The sequence below is a fragment of the Carassius gibelio genome, chromosome A13, assembly GCF_023724105.1.
Source record: "Carassius gibelio isolate Cgi1373 ecotype wild population from Czech Republic chromosome A13, carGib1.2-hapl.c, whole genome shotgun sequence".
NCBI lineage: Eukaryota > Metazoa > Chordata > Actinopteri > Cypriniformes > Cyprinidae > Carassius > Carassius gibelio.
The window spans coordinates 8,717,702-8,744,261 of NC_068383.1; the positions used below are offsets into that span (position 1 = coordinate 8,717,702).

The 26,560-nt window shown below is 38.0% G+C and overlaps 3 protein-coding genes across 5 annotated transcripts in view; 2 read left to right on the forward strand and 1 right to left on the reverse strand.

Moving 5' to 3' along the window:
- The window catches only part of LOC128026057 (serine palmitoyltransferase 3), a 30,558-nt gene extending 22,738 nt beyond the window's left edge, over nucleotides 1–7,820 (forward strand). The window contains exons 9-13 of one of the 2 annotated variants that reach the window (XM_052612783.1): nucleotides 936–1,062; nucleotides 4,863–4,998; nucleotides 6,292–6,421; nucleotides 6,944–7,075; nucleotides 7,371–7,820. In XM_052612783.1, coding sequence (XP_052468743.1) covers nucleotides 936–1,062; nucleotides 4,863–4,998; nucleotides 6,292–6,421; nucleotides 6,944–7,057 — 507 coding nt within the window. In that variant the 3' untranslated portion in view covers nucleotides 7,058–7,075; nucleotides 7,371–7,820. Of the gene's footprint in view, nucleotides 1–935; nucleotides 1,063–4,862; nucleotides 4,999–6,291; nucleotides 6,422–6,943 lie in introns of both variants that reach the window. The other variant, XM_052612782.1, reaches the window with a different exon arrangement.
- Nucleotides 7,821–9,408: 1,588 nt separating this feature from the next.
- On the forward strand, nucleotides 9,409–26,540 carry LOC128026059 (isthmin-1). 2 transcript variants are annotated; one of them, XM_052612787.1, is made up of 7 exons: nucleotides 9,409–11,370; nucleotides 11,544–11,798; nucleotides 16,856–17,071; nucleotides 19,516–19,789; nucleotides 21,991–22,134; nucleotides 22,270–22,359; nucleotides 24,978–26,540. In XM_052612787.1, exons 2-7 carry the CDS (start codon nucleotides 11,661–11,663, stop codon nucleotides 25,493–25,495), a joined length of 1,380 nt encoding a protein of 459 aa, XP_052468747.1. In that variant the 5' UTR covers nucleotides 9,409–11,370; nucleotides 11,544–11,660; the 3' UTR covers nucleotides 25,496–26,540. The 2 variants fall into 2 exon arrangements, with proteins under 2 accessions (XP_052468747.1, XP_052468746.1); XM_052612786.1 differs by having other exon boundaries at nucleotides 9,409–11,798.
- The window catches only part of LOC128026061 (threonine aspartase 1), a 49,674-nt gene continuing 38,401 nt past the window's right edge, over nucleotides 15,288–26,560 (reverse strand). Inside the window, exon 14 of the mRNA XM_052612792.1 lies at nucleotides 15,288–16,032. Coding sequence (XP_052468752.1) covers nucleotides 15,973–16,032 — 60 coding nt within the window. The 3' untranslated portion in view covers nucleotides 15,288–15,972. The remainder of the gene's footprint in view (nucleotides 16,033–26,560) is intronic.

A 26,560-nucleotide genomic window follows, 5' to 3' on the forward strand; every position in this document is an offset into this window, starting at 1 on the left:
CCTAAAAACCCCCTTGCCCCTATCCTCAAAGTAGAGGACACATCTGGATGCAGAGGCCTGTGTGCACCGCGAGGTGCGTCCCTTCCACAGTGGATGCAGATGTCTGAGGACAGAGATTAAGAGCTGAATATTGGCCCCGGCTTCTGCTCAGAAGCCTTATCATGGATGCAGAATAGACAATCTCCAAATCTGCTTGTTTGTAATGCACAAAGTATCAACCTATTGAATGACAGCTGTAATAGTTTGTACAAAAAAGCCTGTATAAGTGTCCATATGTGTTTGTTTGCCTCATAGTCAGATCTGCTAGTAGCATAATCAGTTCAGGGATTTCAATACAAGCAGTTTGTTAACATTCTGTATAAGCAGCAACAAACAAACAGATTTTATACAATGCCAGTGAATAGAGCAGCTGTCTTTATCACTGGATGATCAGTTTCTTGGTGTGTGCTGTGTAGTTTCATTTCCCTCTATTTGGACAGCACAGCATTTTGGTTCATCTGCTCATGCATGTAGACATTTTAAATCACTTATTACAGGTTCACCTCTTCTGAGCAATCGTGAGGTTAAATATCATGCTGAAGGGCACAATACACTTCTCACTGCCCACCTAATCAGTGTTCAAAACTTACAAACCCTAACTTTAACCATAACACTACAACAGCTTGTGAAACATTGACAATAAAAGTTAAAAGGATAGTTCACCCCAACATTTTTGTCATTTATTTCTCACCGTTACACACTTTTTTTTTTTCAATTTGATGCAATAATTTTTTATGAAATGTATTCAATTTAATGATTTTTTTTTTTAACTCAGTATTTTTTCTTTCTTCTGTGAAGCACTCGAGAAGATCCTAAGCAGAATGTCTGAACTTCAGTGACATGAGTCAATTATGAAAGTATTCCTTTGATGATGGACGTGTTGTGTTTTTCTGCAGGAGTTGGTGGATTATTTGAGGAGTCACTCTCACAGTGCGATGTACGCTACTGCCATGTCCCCACCTGTCGTGGAGCAGATCATTAGGGCAATTAAATGCATCATGGGTGTCGATGGCACGACCGAAGGTAAGCAACAAAGCACTTTATAGACAATATAGAGACTTTATAGAAGCAATACTAAGACGTAAATTCATGAAAGGGATTGGCCATCTTTTATTTAGAAAGTCACAAGACAACAGAAGCACTACTTTACAATTGATATGTCCTAGAGACATTGAGACCCAGATTTCAAACCAGTCAGTCATTCTAATGCCGAAAGAAAATGAAATTCTTCACCCAACACTTCTCCTTAAATGTGGGTAATCAGATAGGGAAGAGAAATCACATGGATTTAATAACCACATAAAATGAATTTGATGAAACTCATAAAACCCGATTTTAATAAAGCAATAAGACTGGCTTAAAGAGGCTTTTAGTCAAGGAAAGGTCACATATTTCCAGAGTCAGTAGAATGGCTCCACTGTTAAAAGGGTTTTTCCAAGCTGTCTTCTGTTTTTGATATGCATTAATCCATATATTTATGTTTTTCGAGAATACATTGTGTTTCATTATAGTTTCGCTTCACTTCACACCATGATAGGAAGGGATTCGGTCTGCATTGAAGGGTAGAGTTAAGCACACTACTTTAAAAAGAAATTGGGGTGGATAAGATTTTTTTAAGGTCTTGAAACCTTATGTGTAACAAAGCTGAACTTATTTGATCAAAAATACCCCAAAAAACATAATAATTTGAAATATGATTACAATTTTAAATATGTTTTTGATGTTATTTATTCCTGATGGCAAAGCTTAGTTTTCAGCAGCTATTACTCCAGTCATCAGTGTCACTTTATCTTTCAGAAATCATTCTAATGTGCTGATAGCTGCATTTCTTTTATTATCAGTGTTGAAAGGCTGTGCTGCTTTATTTGGAATTTTGCTACTTAATTGTGGAAATTTAGATTGATTTTTTTCAGGATGCTTTGATGAAGTTCAAACAGCATTTATTTGAAATATAAATCTTTGGTAACAAACAATTATTTAGGATCAGTCGATTCAGTGCATCCTTGCTGAATAAAAGTATTAATTTCTTTATCAAAAACAAAACAAAAAACCTTTTGATCGGTACTGTAAGTCAACAGAAGAGCAATTCAACTGGCTAATAAAAATATTTTTTATGAATAAAAAGAAAGCATAAGAAGCATTAAAAATAAAAAGGTTGGAATTGTGGATTCATGCATGTATTTATAAGCAGGACTGTTAAAGTGAAGCACGACCGTTTAATTTAAATTGAGACATGGATATGATGCAGAGTTTATTAACTAGCTAGCTGTTTCAAATAAAACTCCTCTGCTTCAGTTGGACAATGGGTTCTAGTCCAAACTTGTCTGAAGAGAATCTCTCTAGGCTGTTTGAATACTGTGATGTCTACATCAGATTTGGACAAGGCGCCTATGGGTCATTATCAGCATGATGTGCAGCTCTGTGGAGGGTGAGTCACACTGATCCGAGAGCGCGCTTTACAATTCTCCATCCCACTCTGAATACAACACAATAGGGAGCGGAAGACCTGCTACATCTGAACTTGTACTGCTGCGTCCATGACTAATTGTTTGGTTTAAGCTTCACCTGCTGTACCTAGAGTTTTCCAGTGTTCAGCGTTTCCGTTGAAGAGTTTCTAATGTAATGAAAGTTCAGAGCAGTTGTATTCGTTCAGCTGACATGAGGTCTTATGTGCTCATGCCCTACCTCGTTTTGAAATAGCGGCCAATCGGTTTGCATGTAATTATATGCAAACATGCTGTTGTTTTCCAAAAACTCCATGGAGCCAAAGAGAGCTGGAGGTGGACCTGGCCAGCCCACAGAACTGCATGATTCACACAATTAAATATGGAGGAGGGAATGAGAGGTAGACATAAACTGAACAAGACAGAGAGTGAAAAGTATTGATGTTCATTGAGCTACTGATGTGTCTCCAATCGCATTAAATTGTTAGAATTATCTCACCAAAGTTCAGATTATTAGTCCAGAGCAGTAACCGCTACGCTACTGCTAACCACATGGTACCATTTGCAACTTACTCCAGTCTCCAGTTGTGTGCCAAATCCATTGTATCCTATGTACAAGCCAAGAGTGTCTTGGCAAAGGATGAAATTTGTCTACCATTCAGCCTGACAAAACAAAACCAGCTGGTACTGTTTTCCACATCGACTGACTCCTCACACACACACACACACACATACATTATGAGGCGTTTTGAAGAGTACAGAAATGAGCCTCAAAATGTAATGAAAACCTAACGTCTGTAATGATTTATTGGTTTGCGGTTTTCTTCCTGTTTTTGTTTGTTACTATGTTTTTTGGATTATTTTATGAATGGGTCTGCTTTGTCCCACTTAACTACTTAATGTTCTTAATGAGGGGCTATTAAAAGAGCAATCCTGGGATTTGAACGGCAGAGCAGATGATGTCATTTCCTGTCGCCTTTTTTGGGCCCCTTTCCTAACCTTTCACATACAATCAGCCTATAACCTTAAAGGGAGCTAATGGTTGTTTATAAACTCTTCTTGATTATACTTACAGAAACAAAAGGTGAAATCTATACATTTCTAGTTTGTCTAGGAAAAGGAAAGTTAAGGAATTGCTCTAGATTGTTTTGTAAGAGCAGTAACTGCTGGTGGTATGGCTTTATGCCACTCCATTATGTTGCAATTCCTTGGCCATTTTCCCAGTGTTTTCAACTATATATTCAGATAGAACAAAAATGAAACTTGCAGGCATAGAGTGTAGTCAAAATAATTGGAAAGAAGTGGGATAAACTTTGTGCCAGCGGTTTTTAGGACTAGTTTGTAGACATATTTGTTCTATGGTTTGCCCGACATGGTCTGTTAAGTGTTCATGCTACCGCAGAGTGGGCGCAGACTCTCTGAGAGCTACAAATTTCTGTAGTATTACCGTGACAACAATTTAGTGGTTTTCCAAATTACCATCATATTCAAGCAGCTTATGTTCATGCTAAATAATCATGAATAAATGATAAAATCATCAGGGTCGCGGCCTTCAGGTTGTGGGGATTGTTGGGAAGCAGGTGCATAGATGTGCTGCTTGTGATGTCACAAAAAGTTTATTAATATTAATTAGGTTGTGCACAAATAAATTTAAGATGATATTTTACTGTTTTGGTAAGTAGTCTATATGTTCCTGCTTAAACTAGTCTTACTTCAGTCATCTAGATTTTTTTTGATTGGGACTGGTCATAAATTTCAGTGACATAAAAAGGTAAACTGTTCTAATTTGAATCTGAAAAGTAAGACTGATCATATTTCGGTTAACTGCTTGTCAGACTGCTTCCTAAGACATAGTGGTTGTGTTTATGCAATTGTCAAAAGGTCTTTAGTGGAGATTTACAACTAGAAGTGTCTAAAAAAATTATTTACCATTGTACACTTCAGATTGACTATGGCAATATACAATGTATTGTCAGCCACTTGATGTTTATGTTTTACTGTCTACCGTGGTCCTTTGTCTTCCTTCTGACAACTGCAGGATTTCCAATTTTCAAAAATGTTTACTAGTGCAAAACATATGCCAATAAAGTTTGATTCCCATCTTAGTAATTGGTCTATAAATAATCACAGAATATACTGTAACTGAGACTTTCATAGTCTGCATCCCTCTCATGCAGAAGACAATCAGATCCTTCAGATACAGTCCCAGTTGAGGAGCCCTTTGAGATTATTTGCACTTTTCCTTTTGACCTGTGATTGCTCTGTTGTAAATTATGACCTTTACTTTATTGTAGACTCGTAGTTATGTCTCTCCCTTTCCAATGAAAGCTAAAAAATTCTCCCTGATGACGCCTCTGTCTATCTGCATCTTCCCCACAGGCCAGCGAAGAGTTAGGCAGCTGTCTGAGAACACGCGCTACTTAAGATCTCGGCTGAAGGAGATGGGCTTCATCGTTTACGGCAACCAGGACTCTCCAGTGGTACCGCTCCTGCTCTATCTACCTGGGAAAGTTGGGTAAGCAGCTCCCCAAGCAAGCGACCCATTCGGTCTACCAATTCTGGCCGCATCCACTTCGCCCAACATGTATAAAAGAGCGTCAAGTTTACACTACAGCATCTCACATTTACACAAACCCTATTTAGTCCAATTAAAAACCATCAGCTTAGATCACTGGGCCAGCAAGAAGCAATAATATTGTTTCTTTGTGAGTCTTTTTTGCATCTGTGCATTGTCTTTGTGATTAAGGACGGTTTCCACTATCTGGGCACTATAGTAATCCTCCTTTGAACTTGTGAACCTGCCCACATTTCGGGCTGCCCATAAAACAACAATGCGACCCTTACATTGGGTTACAAAGGTGATAGCTTTGAATGGCATGTGGAAAACGTACTGACTGCTTGAGGACACCCCAACAAAAGCTGCAGTCATCTCCGCTGGTCCAAAGAAGGCGATGTGGTCTTTTCAAGAAGACGTTGGACCGTAGCCATCTTGGATGGTCTAGTTGATCCATGAATCAGTGATGAGGTAAAAAAACAAGAGGCAGAAAGAAAACATGACATGCGAGAGGCTCATCACTGCACAGGCGTTTCAGACTCCTCCAAAGATAACAGCTTCCTGGCACACCAACAAAGACGACGGCGGCTGTGAGGCCTTTTAAATCAAGCTTTCACTCTTCGTCGCCGCTCAGTTCTCTTGCTGCTGTCGTCTCTGCTGACAAAGTGGAGGCCTACTCTCCTCCTCTCGCTCTCAATCTTTTCCTTCTCCATTATACCTTTGCCATTGCCTTTCTCTCCCTGTCAATCCATTTCTTTCTCTCCCACTTGGCTAATGCAAATGACAGTCCAGCTGTGCGTATTACAATGGATTTCCCTTCACTCAAAGGGTGAGGAAAGGTAGCAGACCCAGTGAATAGGAATCTCAACAGCTTTACCCTGCATAATGTTTCTTCTGTAAGTGCTAGTTAGGAGGTGTCTTTGTGTTATCTAATCAGTCTCAGTTTGTAAGGAAGATTTTCATACTAAGAGCACTGATAGCATCTGGAAACTTGAATGCATAAAAAGTTTTTGGAAACGAGCATTAAGGCATGTAATGCTTTCAGGGTTAGCGTGAAGACTTCTGCTTGTTTTATGCCATCAATCATAACATCAATGCTAAACATACCTAACAAAACAAAAAAAAAAAAAAAAAAATGAAGATGCAAGCTGTTCTAGAACATTTGATTGCTTGGCAGTAGTACATTGCTGGTGTTTGTGTGTGTGTAACCTTTGCTTAAAATCCGTAACAAAGTTGTTAATCATCTGCACACAGGGAGTTCTCACGGGCCATGTTGAAGAGGAAGATTGGTGTTGTAGTTGTAGGTTTCCCAGCTACACCCATTGCAGAGGCCAGGGCTCGCTTCTGTGTGTCTGCCGCCCACACCAGAGAAATGCTCGATAAGGTAATAATTTACATCACCCAACATCCTATCTTAAATGGTACTCTTTTGTTTTTCTTTTCTTAAACTGTTCGTGTTAAACAAGTCTACTGAAATGAAAATGAGTGTTCAGACAAGAAGAAAAATCTAAAACTTTTTAAAAAGCTAAAAATCTAGTATATTTCCAAAGATTTCTAAATAGGGATGCACAATATAAAAATTCCTTATGATATAGTTTATATATGATGTAATTATATATTACAGCAAGATGTACATGATTGTGTCACTAAAAGGAACCGGCTCAAAAAAAGTAATTTGTCATGATAGAATGGAAATCAGTTGGACTACATGGTTGTGATGCATTAAACTGTTTAGTTTATTTTATTTATTTTATGCACTTTTTTTATGACCCAAAGGAGGTTTAATGCCTCAAACATAGCACTTGAATGTGCCACAAAAGTGAAATAACTCATCTTGGATATATTCCTAATAAAAATGAAAATAGCAACCTATCTTAGCCTCACATTTCACTCCTTGTCCTTCCAGGTTCTCCAGAGCCTTGATGAACTTGGAGACCACATCAGGGTGAAGTTCTCCCGTCGCAGACCTTCTCATCGGCAGGAGCTGTATAATGAAACAGACTTTGAGCGGGACAGCTAATCACTCATCGGCATCACCGTGAGTGTGATGGCTTGTCCACATTGAGGGAATGCCAAGGTGTGAATACCTTGGTAATTAATTAAAAAAAAACAAAAAAAAAAAACAAGTGTCTTGCTGTTCCGCACAGGACAATTATTTTTTTCACAAATAGCAAAACAAAAAAAAAAGTGCAGTATTTGTTATTGCTTTTTCAGGTTTGTCCTGCTGTGAGGCATGGACTTTTGTATTTATACATTGTAAAATCATATTTAATTGTTTTTTTAACTGCCGTTTCACAGTTTTGTGAAGTTTTTTAAAATAATTTTTTCCTCAGGGGATTGTGGGAAAAAGGGAGGATCCGCGACGGCTGTGTTTACAGAACATATATCAAAAGCTGCTCTAAATATATCAAATAATTAACTCCCTTAACACTGACCTACATCAAAACTCTAGATGTGGATAAGAAATCCCTTGAAGTGGCCCTATTTTTTCTTCCTGCTCCTGGACTGATGAAATACCTCCATTTTTGTGCTGGATTGTGTGTTTGTGCTATCAGCAAGTGCATAAATTAAAAGAGATTGAACAAAGCTGGGCGGTTCAGACCCAGCGCTGCTCATTCATAGTCATTAAACATTCATGCATTGCATCTCGCAGATCCCAGTCCTGCAAATGTACATTGACAGGCATTTATTTGCATTTTTTGTGCAGGAAACTACTTCTAATTATAAAACATTTATGGACTGATTGTACTTATAAATCAAATGTTTGCTTGGAAAGTTTGAAATGGTTTTGTCTCATTTGTTTGCCAATTTCAGATGCAGTACTTTTTATTTGCATGATTTTAGATTTTATTTCACTCATATTTTCTTCAGAAATAAAAACATCTGGGTAACGATGACTGGGAACAAAGAATAACTTCTAATTTAAAAACAGTTACACTTTTCAAAAAGAGACGCAAGAGTCAGTTTAAGAATATTTTTAATGAATCCGTACCATAAATTACAACCAATGCAGTCCAGCTAATTGCCAAACAAATTACTCCTTTGCCCGTCTTTTTTTTTTTTTTTCGTGAATCAAACACATACAGCTTAGGGTCTCATGTTAATGTTATGTTGTTCCAAAGTTCAAAAGTACTTTAATAACCCACTGAAAAATCTGATTCGTTAAGAGAAATCAAACTCAAAACTTACAATTTCCTTCCTTAATATTAACATGCACCTCCACATTTAGATGGTCTCTATAGAAACTGTATTTACCACAGTAAGCACCAAAGCATGTAGTAATTACCTCTTTCATTTGCTGCAAATTTATTTGTGCTAATAAAAAAGTAGTGTCTGCACATGTTTTACCAAACTCTCTGCTTTGAATAAGACAAAACTTAATTGTTTCGTTTGAAAGAGATGTAAAATCGCTGTCTGAGCACAGGAGCTCAACATGCCAACTATGTTGCACACAGGCCAATATTCACCTTAAACTAGCAATTAGTAGAGAGATGTACATTCCGCAGGTGTGGGGTAACCGCTTGATTAATGCTGGGAGGAATCAAGACCGATAGTAAATGGTACAGACAGATGGGATCTAGTTTGCACTCGTTTCACTCAAGTGTTTCAACTATGTTTGTTATTTCAAGAATACCAACACCATAGTGATGAAGATTTCTCAATGTTAAGATGAGAAACTGCTGTCTTGTAGACTAGACCCGTTGGACAATGCGTGTTTTTGATTTCAGGGATGCAGTTCATTGTTGTTGCACTAGAAAGCATTTGCAAATAGATGAGAAAAAAAAAAAAAAATAGAAATTAGCAACCAATGTTGTGTTATTATAGATGTCCAACAAACAGGCATACTTTTTTATCACAAAAATTAATTCTGTCTATAAATACACACATTACCAATTTAAACTTGTGAAATATTATTATTTTCTTAAATATGAAAATATTATTGCAATTTAAAAATATATATATATATTTAAAAATGTAATGTAATATTTTCAACGGCACAGCTGAATTTTCTTCAGCCATTACCCCAGTCTTCAGGGTCACATGACCCTTCAGAAATCATTCTAATATGCTGATTGCACAACATTCTTATTATTATAACTGCTGAAAAGGATTGTGCTGCTTAATATTTTTAGTCTTTACTGACACATTTGATAAACTAAATGCATCTTTGCTGAATAAAAGTATTAATTTCTTCCAAAATAAAAGAAAAAGAAAAAACATTTTAAAGACTTTTGTGTGTGTGTGTATATATATATATATATATATATATATATATATATATATATATATATATATATATATATACACACACACACACACACACACACACACACACACACACACACACACACACACACACACAATGACTCATGAGCTATCACTTCCGCAAGGTATGTAAACCCAGATTAATGATTTATTCTTTGATTATTGATGTCCTGGAATTCTAACAGCCCAACTTGGGAAAAAATCCTTGTTGTTTATAGGAAAATCAAGGACGGACGCACATTTCAGCAGAAGAGCACAAACACGCACAACAGGATGGGCCTCTCTCCATCAGTTTACCCCCACCCTGTGTGTCAGAGGGTTTAGCCGGTCTGGAGAACAGATGTCAAGTCTCTTTCCATCTCTTTTGCTACCAACACAGCAATGTGCTGCTCCAAGAAAACATCTGTCTAAGCACTGACCATCAGCAAAGGGGCCCCACGAATTGGCTCATCCGCCCTTTGAAACTTGCAAGTCTGTGTGCCACTCTAACTGCAAAAGTATTTTGAGCCCTGCCAGATTCCTCTCCCTTTTTCTACTTGATCAACAGCACTAAATGAGATCATTTTGAAATGTTACTGAGATGTGAAGTGTAAAATAATTATTTAGCTCTGCATACCACTTTTTCATCGATGCAGATTTGTTTGCTTAATCAGAAAGTCGACCGTCCAAACAAACATCTTTCAAAGTTCAAGTATTCTTGAGAAAAAAAAGTGAACTCCTTTGAACCACACAATACACAAGTTCACGACAACAGCTTGCAAAATGTGTCGCACTTTTTTGATGTGGGCTTTCAGACGCCCCATGAAGAACAAACAAATGCAAATTGGGACGCATCTTGTCCCCTTCGTCTCACAGTTCTGAAAGTGTGAAATTTGGAGGAGGGAAGAAACCCTCATTAATCTTACATCACCTCTCAACTTAGAATATACAATAAGTTAATTAGCACTATAATTACTAAACAAAACCAAACCTATAGGATTTTACAAACTGAAACCCATTAATCACTTTTAGTTAGTGTTTTAAATTAAATTAATCATGTTTAATCACTCAAGTATTTTGCAGAAATAATGTCGAATTGAGTAGAATACTTAGAAGGTTTTGAGTTAGAAGTCTAATTGCATGTTTTATCCAGCCATATGTATTAATTACAATATTAAACAGTTTGTTCAGACTTGTCTTAAATTGGTTTACTTTTATTAATTGTGTAAGCTATAGACACGTGCGTGTGTGTGTGTGTTGGGGGAGGGGTATTGGATGTGTGGGTGTCAACTATTCCCCACCACTGTATTCATGAGCAACACAGGACAGATGAAGACATTTGGTGTTCTGTTGATGAGTGCACATGGGGCATGATGGGACACGAAGGGTTAAATCGGTGGGGAGGGGAAGTGACAGCAAACCAAAAGAAAAGGGGGATATAAAAACACCAAAGGCTTCGTGGGCACGAGTCTGACTGTGTTTGTGCTGCTGGACTAAAGACACAGAACGACAGAAGGGAACGCACGGACGCGCGCACACACACTAGTATTGAGCTGTGGTGTCGTGTGTTATTTGACAGCGCGTTTTAAAGCAGAAGGTGTATGTGGATACTCTTGCGCAAGAGTAGCTCATACACCCTCTTGAGGAGGACAGCTCAGATGAGTTAGTCAGCGGAGGAACATTGGCTTATAGTGAACTACACTTCATCCCTAAAGACGCAGTGGCATTTGGAGAGGATGACAGCACTTTGCGCAACGCATAGGAGCGCAACAATGTACCCAAACCAGAAGTTTTATATTAGACGTGAAGGACAGACCACGAGAATTTGAAGTTGTTTGAACTGGGAGACTTTGTGTTTTTAAACATAAGAAGAATGCTTCAGGGTCTCAGACTTGTGTACTTGTGCCAGTGTACCTGATTTACCTGCGCACAAGTAAAAGTTTTTCCTCTATGAAAAAGTACAACTTTGTATCTCAACGTCTGCTTGCTTTTCCAGTTTATACTAATGTTAAAGTAGAAAAGTAAATACCTCAATGGAATCGTACACACCTTTGGAGTTTGTGGAATTAACTTTTCAGTTTTTTAAAGGTAATTCAAGTTATTTCTGGATATCAGGATTATACCACATTTAAGAACAGGAGCTATAGATCCCTGGTCCGTTTTCAAACGTGGAGTGATTGGGCTTCTTTAAGATCATTTCTAGGCAGTTAATCTTTTTTCCCGTGGGTATTGCTCTTCTGGACCCCGCGGTGGCTCCGCAGTGGTGTGGCGGCTCCTCGTCCGCGGCGGATCCGGAGATCGGAATATCTGCAGCGGCAGGAGGCGGCAGCGGAAGCCCGGCAGTGGCGCAGGGTACTAAGAGCGCGCGAGTGAAGAGAATGGTGCGGCTCGCGGCGGAGCTGCTGTTGCTGTTGGTACTCATTCTTCTGACGTTACACATCACGGTGTTGCGAAGCAGCCCGCTGCAGCACGGAAATGACACTGTGAGCTCGGAGCAGGACTCGCGGTTGGCGGAGGTGAGTTAATACTAACTCAATACGGGTTGTATGAAAACACGTCCAGATCATATGTCTCTCATATGATCTTGCATTAAGAAAGTAAAATCTAATTGCAAGATCATTAAGGTTTTTCAAATTTATTTATTTAATACCATAATTTGGGTTAATTTCAAGATAAATCCACAAAACAAAATAAAACACTCAAATATCTAAATGTACTGTGTCTCCAGTACGAAAATATAATTTCATTTGACTGATTAGTTTATGTGCCTTACAGTAAATAAATGAAAAACATCACTTTGTAATCTCTGAATTGCATCACTGCATAGATAGATAGATAGATAGATATATAGATAGATAGATAGTAAATCAAACATAACATAATTATTGGTTATGTTGCACATTAATGCATTGTTTTTTTTTTTGTTATCTAGTTAGGTTTTGAAGCATATACTGTTGAAACTGAACCGGGGTTCAGCCAAGGTCAGCGATGGTCTCTTTCTCTCTAGTTGACTAGCTGGAGGCTATCGTTTATCACCACTGGTCCATCAGTGTCACTCAAGCATCCTGTTATGTTCTTGCTTTAAACTGTGCATTTGCCAAGATTAAAAAAGGGGGAAAGCCAAATATAGATCCTACTTGTTCAACGCATTTGGTGCACAGCATGATTGTGGGCCGATAAAACAGAGCAGGGTGATTTCAGAGCTACAGAAAATATTCTCAAATTTAGATTTGCTTTAATGCCGTTAGCCGAGATTAGACCTGGCTTTAATGAGTCTGTGCAGATTTCAGCTAAAAGAGCTCTGCCATCTGTTTACGGTGTAAGTGCAATTCTTCCAGAGGCCAGACCAAGGGTCAAGAAGGCTTTGAGATCAACAGGGCTTTGATAGGTGCATTAAAAACCCTGCGGCTGGCTTTCTGATGTATTTTTAGCATGACACTGAGATGCTTTCGTCAGTCTGCAAACATTGGCATAACACCATGATGAATGTGTGTTTATCTATGGTGGCTCTCTTGAAGTGGAATATCAGCAGCAATGAGATTAAGCCGATCAGTTAAATTACGTCTCTTTTATTATTATACAATTATTCAACAGCTGTTTGACTATTCAGAAGCTGAAATCCAAATGTTTGTATTTCAACAGTCTGTTCACTGGTTTTACTGAAGTCAGTGGCTGCTAAAGGAAGTGAATGAATCCCAAGCGAGTCTTCACAGTTTAGCCCCGGAGGTCAAGTGTGTGGTTTTGTGTGGAGTCTTGGGACAGAACTCACTTTTCTGGGAACACGTTTATGACATACACGGCTGTTGGAAATATGTCTGGAATGTACACAGACTCAAACATAACCAGGTCTGAGGAGAATTGGGGGGAGCAGTGAGGACTGGAGGCAGAAGAGTTTGGTGATGACCAATTAAGCCTCACTGTAGATTCTGATCTTGAAGCACATTATACACAGATGCAGTAAGAGAACCATCAGCAACAATGCAAATCTTTAAACAGTCGCCCTTTTTTAACTATTTAATCTATATACAGTGTCATAGGCAATAATGTAATATTTGATGATAATATTTGGATTAAGAAAAAAAGATAATAATAATTACCAGAAATTAAATCTATTGTATAGGCTAATAGATTAAATATAAATACCTTTTTTTTTTCTTTTTGCAAGATTTTTTGCACATCATTCATATTGAGGGAGACACGTCCTAATTAGTAGTCCTAATATTCAAAGATCAGAGCAGGGTTTTCAATGACAATTTTTTTTTTTTTTTTAACAAGAACCAAACTTGAAAATTGGGTTAAATAATTGTCTAGACAACAAGAAGGTGTGTATTTCCTCGCAGATGAAGTCAGAAAAACTAATATCTTACTACTTCATAAAGGCGTCGCATTGAAAAGCCATTGCAGTTTGTGTTTAGCCTTCGTTTCCTGTCCAGTCTCCTGGGAAGACCCCCTGAGAAGCTCCTAATTGAAATGCTGTCATGCTCCTTAAGCAAGGGGAATGAAGAGGAAGCAGGTGGTGGAAGTAGTCTGTAATGTGACAGGGGCATCTGGATGTCAACCTCATGTCTGTATTCCTAGTTAGAATCCCATGCGGTTTGAAGAATGGCATGTAATGTCTTTGTAGGAACTGTAAAATGTTCTGTCATGACTACAGTTGTTCATGGTATCTTAGGTCCATTTATTCCCTTATATATAAAAATAATCTCCTGCAATCTGATATAACAGTATATATATATATAATTTTTATTATTTTATTTGATCTTTTCAGTTGGATGGTAGTCTTATTTAAAGCCACACACAACTGGCAAAGTTGCAAGAGCATTCTTTTAACAAGATGATTGATTAACGAAGTAGGTGTTTTTTTTTGTGATATCTCGATGGCTTCTTATTTTTTATATGTCTGGTAACCATCAAAACATAAATATTACAAAAATGACACTGACTTTCTTAGAACCAGCCCTTAATCCATTACCATCATGCTATTAACTCCCTAAGAGTATATTGTTCATTATTTAACACGAACATGCCCATGTTGTTTTGGCAAGTTTAGTTAAATGAACCAGTTTGGAAAGCGATTCACGATTCAGATTTTTTTCCTTTTTTTTTTTTTTTTGACCTGAGCAGCTTTTTTTTCTATAACTACTTTTTCAAAAGGGTGGCTTTACAGTAGTTAAACCACTTTAAAATCAAGAAGCTTGGAAAACAATAGTTTCAAAGTAGGTTCCCCAAAACTGTTGTACGATGTTTGTTTCCTTTACCTGAAGTGAAATGCATTCTACACTATACTACTGCTGTACACAGCACTCAGACAGCCAAATAAAATGGCTTGAGTGAAAAAGAGGGAGGAGAGAGAGACAAAAGATGGATGGTGCCCTTTGATCTTATTGTCTAGCTCAGTATGCATGATTACAAGCTACTTATAGCTGTCCAATTGTGGAGTAATTGCCCCCTCTGTGTGTATGTGACAGCAAACACATGCCTTGGCAGTCTGAAGGGAAAACAATTACAAACCTCTTTGACAGGGAAAAGCGTATTTTTTTTTCAGCCAGTGAGGCGCACAACAATTGTGCAATATGGGCTCCGCTCTATTTCTATTTCCAGACTAGAAGAGTGAAGGACTGCAGCCAGAACTCCTCTCTATAGGGAAGACAGAAACTAGACTTTGACATCTCTTCAAAACATACTAAAGAACTTTTTATTTTTTTACTTCATAAAACAGACAGGAATTTAAATTTTTGTTTGTTTGTTTTTTAGCCTCTGATCAGACAAGTGGCTGCACATATGAAACACAACAGAGGTCATGGGGGCAATATTATCTGTGGTTACAGCATTTATGTGGCCAATTGTAAATAGTTTACTTAATGATTAAAATTCTGTCATAATTTACTGGTATTTTTGAATGTATATACATTTTTCAGGAAAGACACATTAAATTGATCCCAAGTGACAATTTATAAATTCTAAAGATTTACAAATGTTTCAAAAAGATTATTTCAAATAAATGCAGTTGAACTTACTATTTATTCCTAAAAGAAAAAAAAAACATGGTTTCCAAATAAAATATTAAGCAGCACAACTGTTTGGATATTTCCATACTACAGGAGCAATAACAAAAAAGAAGCATAAAAATATCATGACAGTAATACTTACGATTCAAAGCCTTCTGAAGCAATACTCAAGCTGAACTCACAAAAAAAATAAAATAATAATAATAAAAACATTACAATTACAATAAATAATGATTTTTTTGTATATATTCTTTTAAGATACCAGGTCAGGCTTTTGGTGAATTGTCCCCCTGTAGACTTTAAATGGTGGGCTATTATCATGGTGCTCCCTCAAGAAAGTCTCTGTTGTGTGTGTTTATGTTATGGGGTGATAAGGAGCAATGTAGCACCTGTGGGTAATTAGGCCATTTGAGGTGAGATTGAGTGAGTGGAGCTGCTAATGTATCTAATCTCTCTCAGTGTAAACAAACAGTTCTGAGCTGAGCTGGATCAAACCAGTATTGTTTCCCTTGATCTCTGTCTGTAAGGTCTCTTTTGTGAACATATGGCTGGTTAAAGGGGTGTTAAAGATAAAGTCTAGGTTGCAATCGCACCCTTCAGGTGGAAAGAAAACAAAGCTGGTGTTTAGGTAGTAATATGTAAAAAAATAAGTGTTTCTTGTCATTGTCGAAAAGTTTATATCTTAAAGTCCTTGATCTTCCTGTTGATTAACTTCCTGAACAGATTCAATGAACAAACCCTCCTAAAAAATAAAATAAAAATGTTGGTTAATTACTGGTCCAACGTTGTCTACCAGCGCTAACCAGGGGTGCATTCCCCAAATGCAATTATGGTTGCAAACTCCGTCATTACCAATAGAGTTCAATGGAACTTGCGACCATAATAAGCCAATGATGCTTTTTGGGAAACGCTAAGGTTGGCCATGACTTTCAAAACCCAGCTTATGGTCAATTTTATAAAACATCTATAGCAACTAATGATCATAGATGATTAGCTTGAACTAGCTTAAGAACACCATTCCATTCTAATGCGCACCTTCTGTCAATGCAATCTGACTGAGGCTTGCGTGAATTGAGCATTAGCCACATTTAACCACCATCATCCATATTTACTCTATGTCGGGAAGGTGCTTTTTTTCTTGCTGGAAAGTTACACAGTGTAAATATACTTCTACTCTGAGTCTGACATCAATTGTAGAATTTCCCCTCAGGTCAGGGTGGAAACAAGCTGAAAATTGAGATTAATTTTTGAATCCGTGACAACAAAGAGTCAAGAATTATATACAGAGGGATGATTCACACTCAACAGCTTCCTTTGACATTTATCTTTGTTCAGAAAGTCTTTGATTATCTGCGAGCCAGCTGGTGGGTCACACAAAAACTGGGTCACAGGTTTGTTCTGATACAGAAGGGAAGAACTATATGCAAATAAAAACAATAAAATGCAACTTGCATATATAGTTAGCATGATAAAAATCATTCAAAATGTAAAAAATATTTCTGAAATGTCGGGGGAAAAAACAATTGGTCTAATTTTTCTATGGTTTCTGTTATTGTTTTATGCAGAATAATGTCAATGCAGAAAGCAGTTCCTCAGTTAAGTTGGGACTGGGTGACAAACAGTCCCGGGTGCCTCATATTCCAGCGTCTCAGCCCTGGGTTCAGAGTCACGGGACAGGGGGCAGCCTGCAGAGAGATGGACCAGGGGCTTTTCTGCTGGACCTGCAGAAGTTCCCTGATCTTTCCAAAGCTGATATAAATGGGAAAAACCCCAATATTCAGGTAGGAAAATGCTCAGAATCCATGTGTTTTCCTTAGATTTACCGAATCACTTGCAATGTTCACACCTGTCCACATAATATAATATTTAGTGTTCATGTATTATACTTTTTTTCTCAGCACGTAATTAACAAATTGTGTAGGTTCTGTGTATATTCTATATGTCTTGGTTTAAAAAAAAAAACAGACAGTAAGACAGTAATAACAATAATATTGTGAAATATTTAAATTTAAAATAACATTACTCTATTTTCATATATTTTAAAATGTTTTTTTTTTTTGTGATGCAAAGCTGAATTTTCAGCATCATTACTGCAGTCTTCAGTCGCATGATCCTTCAGAAATTATTGTAACATGCCGATTTGCTAAAGAAACATTTCTTATCATTATCAGTGTTGAAAACATTTGCTGCATCATATTTTTATGTAAACTGTGATTCGCTGTCATTCAAAAGTATTCTTTTATTCAGCAAAGACACACTGAATGAATCAAAAGTGACAGTAAAGAAACTGAAATGCTGTTCTTTCTATGAATTAAATAATTCTGGAAAAAAAAACGGATAACTGTTTTCAACATTGATTACAATAAAAACCATTATTAATAATTGAGCACCTATAATAATGGATAAAATCAGATTTTTTCCTATCCCATTGGCAAATAATTTTTAAGCACAAATCTAACAAAATAACTATTTGCAACTGAGGTAAGGAATAAACTTAGAATTTGGGTAAATTAAATGTATATAAAATTTAAGAAAACAAAATACTGAAATATACTGTATATTCTCAAATTATTTTACACATTTTGCTTCTCAAAAAATATATCTAGGTTTGTTGTTGTTTTTTTCTTTGGACAAACAGCGACTTTTAAATGAGACATGGCTGACCAAGCACAAGTAAAATCTCAGCAAACAGAAAGTTTCAGAAAGCCCTGATGCACATCAGCACTTCTTTTCAAGAAGAGAGCCTTTTGGTCCCCCCGCTTTCTCTCTCTTTCTTTGCACACACACACAAACACACAAGCTCTAGCATTCACCTAGCCGAGTCTTAGTAATCACATACACCTGCACAGCACTGGCTGCCAACTAATCCACCACAGGCCTGATCTACATCAGAAGTTAAAACGTGAATCTTAACCAGTAATGGTTAATATGTTTTAATATGGTTAATGTTTTAATATGGCCGTGTGTGTGTGTGTGTGTGAGAGAGAGAGTCTCGGGGGTGGGGGGTGAGGGTATGGGTATCTTTGATCCAAAGCATCATCTGGCTTTCATGGTCTTAAGGAGGCTGAGAGGCCCTTTGAACTTGATGTTTAGGTTGAGAGAGCGAGAGAAAGAGAGGCTATAGAGGGGAGCCCACCCCTTGCCCCAATCTGGGAGGCACATGTGTTATTGGTGGGGTGTTTGGTGGGGGGGTGTCACTGCAGAGTGGCTGCTTCTCAGAGCGAGTCACGGAGCATGACCATGACCTAAGCCAACGTCCATCTGGACCTCCAGAAGATCATACTACCCCTCACTGTTTGATGTTCCATAAAACCCTCTCTCAGAACAACAAACACCCTTGGTCTGTATGATTATTCTCAACATGTGCAAGTAAACAAATTAGATTTGCAATAAAAGGGACCGATGGAGACTGAAGTGTTTGATTTAGTTTTATAACACAGCATGAAATTACTGTTTTGAAATGTGTCTTACAAAAGGAAATTATTGGAGGTATGATAGAATCAAATGGTACTACCATAGTACTTTATGTATTTTATTTTTTTTAATCTCTCAGTAAAGTAATTGTATACACTTGAACAGCCATGTGTATGGATGAATACATTTATTTAAATCAAAATTATATATATATATATATATATATATATATATATATATATATATATATATATATATATATATATATATTAGTGTGAAAATATTATCAGACAAATCAAAAATAGTCAATCAGTATTAATATTTTTTTTTGCAAGTTCACATATATGTCTCAGTTTTCTCTATTTTAATATATTTTTTAAAATGTAATTTATTCCTATGATGTAAAAGATGAATGTTCAGCATCATTACTCCAGAAATAATTCTGATATACTGTTAAAACTTCCTATTAAATGTTGAAAACAGCTGTGCTGCTCAATATTTTGGTGAAAACAGAGTTTCTTTTTTTTCAAGATTCCTTTATGAATAGAAAGTTCTAAAGAACAGCATATATTTGAAATATATATATATTTTTTGTAGCATTATTGATGTCTTTACTGTCACTTCTAATCAATGTAATTTGTCCTTGATGAATAGAAGTATTCATTTTAATTAAGGATTATTTAAGTAAGCATGAATATCTTAATTCATATTATATATTTGAGGTAATAAATCCCTGCAATAATAATAATAATAGTAAGTGAAATTTGCCCCATTAAACATGTCTAATGATGGTATCCTTTAAAATCTTTAGGTTACCATAGAAGTGGTGGAAAGCCTGGAACGTTTGGAGCCAGAAAAGGGAATACGCAAAGAAAACAAGCCTGGCAGGGCAACTCCTAACTGGAGGAACTGGTGGCAGCACTCGTCTTCTTCGTCCTCATCTTCCGCGTCCACCCCAAAGGGGCCCGACGAACAGGATTACCCCTACGAGAGCAACACAGAGGACAGCAACTTCGTCAAACCGCTTGGAGACTGGGAGCGCAGAGGGTCTGCTGGCACAGGGAGCAGATCCCAGACTGAATACGGTGCGTTGCAGACAAACATGTGTATTTCTTAATGAAGGGCTCTGCAAAACATAAAAATGGGATGCAATCTGTAATTTGCTCGTCAGAAGATTTACGCTGTCACTAAAACAAGGACATTGCTTCTTAGGGAGTCAGTGATTGTAGGGTGCTTCCTGTTAGAGACAGATTCATGTGTGGCAGAGTCTGTCTCCATGACAGAAAACACTCCTGAACATCAAAGCAGGAGAGAGAGAGAATCCAGATCTTCCCTTCAGTCTAATAGCTCTCTTTCTGTCTTTTTTGTCAAAGTGGAGTTAAATGAGTGAATGTGTGTTGCTGTCAGAGACTGCACTTCCTTTCAAACGCATTCTTACCGTGTCACCACTTGCCTAAACACTTTTGCTTGAGAGGAACTCTCTTTGAATTATGTGTTAAGGTAAGCCCAATCCAAAGTTAAAAAATTCTCTATATAAATGTTCCTCATGACTAACACGTGGTCTTTTGTGGCCGTGACTCATTCTTGAGGGTTTGCCATATCTGCCCTTGACTGGTTCATTCGTTTCCATTAGCGGTGTGTGGGGAGCTGTGGCTCGTGTGGGTTTCAGACATGTTGTTGCATGTGAGTTGGCCCGCACTCGACTGTGACCATGCAGTTTAACGGTGCTGAAAGCAATGGTGTGTTTTTAAGACCAAAGGTCTTTGTTTTTCTCTCATCAAGGAATATAGATTGTGGTGGCTTGGTTGGTTTGTGTGTATATACACTACCAGAAAAGTTTGGAATTATGTAATGACCAAACGAAATGTTAAACAAATAAAAACTTCCTTATAATTTAGTCTTTTCAAAGTAGCCACCCTTGGTTTGTCTGCTTTTCTTTCATTATCTGATTGAAGAAAGAAAAAAGTAGTTTAAGAAGTTTAAAAAGTAGTTGGAAATTGGCTTGGCTTATTCATTCACCCACTCCCATGTGTATGAGTCAATTAGAGAGGTATGCTAATGGTATAGGCCAGCAGACAGAGTTTGAGTGTCTCAAGTATTTGAAACATAAGGTCTGTATTAGATCCTGTGCAATGGGACAGTAGAACATAACCTGTAATTGAAATCAGGTCATAACACTCAAGTGTCAGTGAATGTGTGAAATGTAATTTTTTTAATCGCGATTAATCGCAAGATTGTCTGCGATTAATCACATTGTTTTGCACAAAACTAATGCATGCAAAAGTAGTGTATTGTGCACTTCTTTCATTGAAAGGAAAACCTACTGCTTTATGAACAAAAGTGCAATAACATTTGGTTTGCAAACACTACACAAATAAGGTGCTTTTTACAGCAGTATTCCTTTTACATAGTAGCAGTTAAAATATTTGAAATCTTAACTTATAACATTACATTTAATATTAAAAAAGCTATTTGTCACTCCCAGGACAGATTTTTTTTTTTTAGAAAATATTTTATAGTTTGTTATAGAAAAACAAGTTATGCCCAGAGTCCAGAGCCTTGATCATAACATCATAACAGGCACCTTCCTGTTAGAGACCTGTATGTTTTTAAATGGTAAATGGTAAATGGACTGCATTTATATAGCGCTTTCAACAGACCACATGGCCATCCAAAGCGCTTTACAAGTTACCTCACATTCACCCATTCACACACTCATTAATACACAGCCTGGTTCATTTAACTAGTGTGATCGCTCCGTTTAGCGATCCCTGGCTGGAAGAGGTGGGCAAGAGCGCGGTTCAGTTATATATAGATCAGTGAGTGTGAACGCTAATTGTACCGGAGCGCAGATCTTCTGATACATGCTGCATGATTGCATGAATATTTCTGAGTGGTAAAAGCAATAGATGTGTAAAGCAATATATTGTGAGAGGGCCGTGCGTTACCGCGTCCCATACGACTCAAAATAATAAACCACAAAATACACTCCACTGTGCTGAGCAAGCTATTCTCTGATGACTTCATGTGCTGTCGGAAACTTCCTATTTCCAATTTATCAAGTTGTGATTACGAGCTCTTTTGCATTCTTTTCTGTTAAAAATAAAAGTGGACAGTGGTTTGTGAATGCTAATGTTTAGCCTAAATAATTTAATCGCATGATCCCCTTCTGTGATCCATGATTTGTCTGTATGTGTATTCTGAGCCAGTGAGCAACAGATTTTCATAATAATAATAATGCGTTAACTTGCCCAGCCCTAATATAAATATATTACCTCTATTATAGACTACATAGACGGGGACGGTGACTGGAGTGGTTGGGCGCCATGCAGCGTATCCTGTGGAAACGGCAACCAGAAGCGGACCAGATCATGCGGCTATGCCTGCACAGCCACAGAGTCACGGACATGTGACATGCCCAGCTGCCCAGGTAAGGAAGGCTTTCTTTGAACCATCCTTTGGAAGTTATACAAGCAAAGTTCTGTTCCCAGATAACCAAGTGGCATATGCAACCAAAACATACTTTGAAATAACCTCACTGAATGATCCACTTTCTTATGTACAGGGATTGAAGATGCTTTCAAGACAGCAGCGACAGAAGTCAGCCTTCTCGCTGGCACTGAAGAGTTTAATGCAACTGAGCTCTTTGGAGTTGGTAAGTTTTTTGTAACTTAACACCACCCGGGTAACCAGTCACTAAAAAGCAAGCAAAACAAGTTCCTAACTCTATAATTGTACCCTTTTAACCTCTATATTGTGCCAAATTCAGGCAGAGAGAAAGCAATACATATTAGCTTTCTAATACACCAATAAAACCTACTAGCTTACTATCCTAAATGTAGGAAAACCTATAATAAATAAGATTTCTTGAATTGGTAAATGCTTCTTACATACCACAACGTTGCTACTGCATCCACAGTTCTACTGTTGTAGTCTTGCTTGTCAACAAATGAGCCAAACAGCACAACTTGTGTAATTCATACATGAATATGACCTCACTAGTTGTACTGTATGGTTTTGATTCATTAAAAAAAAAACTCATAAGATAGGTTCATTCAGGAATCTTAAAGGGGGGGGGGGGGGTGAAATGCTCGTTTTCACTCAATCTCCTGTTAATCTTGAGTACATATAGAGTAGTACTGCATCCTTCATAAATCCAAAAAGTCTTTAGTTTTATTATATTCATAAGAGAAATATAGTCTGTACCGATTTTTCCCGGAAAAACACGACCGACTGGAGGCGTGACGTGTGGGCGGAGCTAAAGAATCACGAGCGCGAATAGGCTTTTGCGTTGAGAGCATGTGGAAGCTGTGACATTACCGTGAGGGAAAACCCATCCTCCAAAACAAACCATGGCTTACAGTCAGATTCAGCCGTTTTTTTATGATCCAGAATCAGATCCAGAGGCTGAAACTGAACGAGAGCAGCAGCAGCAACGCCTCGCTCCGAGCGGGGCTCGAACCCGAGTCTCTGGCATGGGAGGGGACGCACTAACAAGGAGGCAGAGATATTTGAAGCAGTTTTACTCACCGCCTGCGGTTCCAACACACGATCGTGACCCTTTTTCCTTGGGATTGCATCATCCTTAAGAAATAAACGATACGCAAATCCGTCGTCAAACTGGGCCTTGATTGTAAAACAAGCATCTTCGAAATGCAGGGAACAAACAAAAACACTTGCACAACTCCGTTGATGCTCTGTAAAAATAAACTCCATCCACTGGTCCCTTAATGCTGTTTTTTTTTTTTGGTAATCTGTGCAGGGTTGTCTTGCCCTGGCAACCAAAAACACACTTCTTTTGTGACTTTTCGCGACGCTCTCACTCTGATCAGTGAATCGCTCTGATCAGTGAAATGTCTGTGCTGCTGCTCAGCCTCGCTATATGAGAGCGCGCGTTCTTCCGGCAGAAGTGCCTTAGGACCCATATAAGGAAATTCCGCTCCATCTAACGTCACACAGAGCCATACTCGAAAAAAACTTTCCGAAATTTGTGACAAACCGGAAGGAGTATTTTGGGAACAAAAATACTCCTTAAAATGTACAACTTAATTTTTGAAACTTTGTCCATGTTTAGCATGGGAATCCAACTCTTTAACAGTGTAAAAAACTCAGTATGCATGAAATAGCATTTCACCCCCCCTTTAAAAATTGTATGTGCTGTTTTAAGTCAATCAAAACCATAAAGCATGACTAATGTGTTCCAATTCCCGATCAAATGATTCTTTAGAGTGCCACATTATGCAATTTTTAAGGTTCCTAATATTGCTTTGGGAGTCTCCTACAACAGGTTACATGCATGCAAGGTCAAAAAACACTTTAGTTTTCTCATAATATACATTTAAGTTCACCGCATTTATCAATGATTCATAAACTATTTGCACAAAGCAGTTTCTAAGATTCAGTCTTTCTAAATCCCTCCTTTCCGTGAGCAAACTCTGCTCTAATTGGTCAGATAGCACAGTCCTTTGTTTTGGACTAGCCCATAGAGTGCTTGTCAGAAATGAAATGCCCATTGCCATAAATGAATGATAGCTCCAGAGAGAATATATAGAGAGAAAAGATGGTATCGATTTTACCTTTGAGCCTGAGTGTGATGATAAAACGTCTAGTTGACCAACCTGACACCGATTGGCATGGCACGACAGGAGGCAGTTTGGTGTATTGTCATTGTCGTCATTTATATAGGTGCACATGTGGGGACTGTATCAGAATGGTGAAAACCTCTGGAGTGAACTACTGTGGTATCGTTGAAAAAAATTGTTAACCACTGATTTTTTGCAGCCTCATCATTCGGAAGTGAAAATAAAAAGTTTTGCATCGTAGTACAAAGCATCTTCACGACATGATGTTAACCACATGGAAATCCTACACTATTTGAGTAGGGGGCCAAGTTGTTTGCGGCAGGCCAATGTAGAAACATAGGTGGGCATTAGGAAAATGTGTTACCCAATGACATGTTGCCCTTACAAAGTTTCTATTCAAATTCCTGATTTCCGGATGACTGAAATTTATTTTGAGGGCGTCAGGGTGCTGGCTAAGAGGTTAAGCAAACTGATTTATTTCATCCTACAATAGTGTTGTAAAAGATGTCTGTGTTTTACCAAACTCTCTATAAAGAACTAATGTAATTATTGGCATTAAATATTTCTTCATCAAAAGTACTAAGCGAATAACCATCGGAACTATTATGGAATTAAAATTCCTTTTATCTCTAGCCATCGACAGTACTGTATATCTGTGATTCTGATTGAGATGTTGGATACTCTTCCTCAGATACAGACAGTTGTGAACGTTGGATGAACTGCAAGAGTGAGTTCCTCAAGAAATACATGAGCAAAGTGGCCAACGACCTGCCCAGTTGCCCCTGCTTTTACCCAACAGAGGTGGCCTACAGCACCGCAGACCTCCACGACGCCACCACAAAGCGCAAGTTCCGCTGGAAGGACGCCAGCGGACCAAAGGAGAAGCTGGAGATCTACAAACCCACTGCTCGCTATTGCATCCGTTCCATGCTAACGCTGGAATCCACCACACTGGCAGCCCAGCACTGCTGCTACGACGACAGCATGAAGCTCATCACACGAGGCAAAGGGGCCGGAACGCCCAACCTCATCAGCACAGAGTTCTCCGCTGACCTGCATTACAAAGTGGACATCCTACCATGGATCATCTGCAAAGGTGACTGGAGCCGCTACAACCAGGCTCGAACTCCTAATAACGGACAGAAATGTGCAGAGAACCCTCAGGATGAGGACTACTACAAACAGTTTGAGGAGGCCAGAGAGTTTTGAGCTGATGATAGTATGAACTTTCTAAAACAGAAGCAGAACTCATTTTGAAAACTGGCTGTGTGATTAAACAGGACTTGCTATGAGAAACAGATGACACAGCCAACAACAAGCACAGAAGATCTTCATCCTCCAGAACCTATGGTTGGTCTTTTCAGGGTGTTTTCATGGAAATACTAATACCAAGTAACTCATTTGGTTCTCTTTGTATTGTTTATCTATAATACTTGGGTATCAGATTTTTTTATAAGGAGTAAAAGGGGAAAAAACTAAAGGGAAGTCATATCAGGAATCACCCAACCAATGATCAGCTGACAGCGAGAGAACATGCAGTGGGAAGCCCTCTCCTCAGGATTCTTGGACAGATGCAAGGATATCGCTTACAGTATTCAGGTTCCTGTGTAAACATGCATATATTTGTCTAGTTGGATGAATAGAGTTTCTATATAATGTCCTGTTGTATCACTTTTCCTTTTTTGCTAAAAACAAAACAGTCCTGAATAATTCTTGCTAAATATTTATTGAGTCATAGTTATGTGTCAATGGTAGGGTTTGTGCATATAGATGTATGGACACATTTTGTGTGCTAAATAAATAGTCACATTAACCATCAAATGTCACAGACCCTCAATGTGTAAGACTTGCAGGAGATGATTCCATAGGAACTGCATAGGTTGAAGGGATCTTCTATGACAGTCAAATAAGATCCGTCTTCAGATATTAAATACTAAGCCATTTCACAAGACTCTTATTAGCTCTATCCAGAAACAGACCTAAGCTCCGCTTTTGATGTCGGATGCAAAATACCTACCCATTTAAACGGGAAACAAATTCTTTTTTGAAAGCATAATCATATTCTCATTTTTCTGACTATGATCAAGCAATCACATGAATAGAGGGCTGCAATCTCAGGACCAATGCTGAAACTTCAGAACATCCCTTCAGATGTTTGTATCAATGTTTCACTCTTTTCTGCTGGACCAATCCTAGGTCAAAATTTGACCCGTACAGTGACATAATAATAGACATTTAGATTTACTTTGCCTTAAGGATTTATATATATATATA

What these genes read in the sequence shown, in the direction of transcription:
- LOC128026059 (XM_052612786.1), top strand. Translation starts at nt 11,661, where the DNA reads ATGGTGCGGCTCGCGGCGGAGCTGCTGTTGCTGTTGGTACTCATTCTT. An exon ending in AGGACTCGCGGTTGGCGGAG is followed by an intron (nt 11,799 to 16,855) that starts GTGAGTTAATAC and finishes TGTTTTATGCAG; the next exon opens with AATAATGTCAATGCAGAAAG. An exon ending in CAGATCCCAGACTGAATACG is followed by an intron (nt 19,790 to 21,990) that starts GTGCGTTGCAGA and finishes CCTCTATTATAG; the next exon opens with ACTACATAGACGGGGACGGT.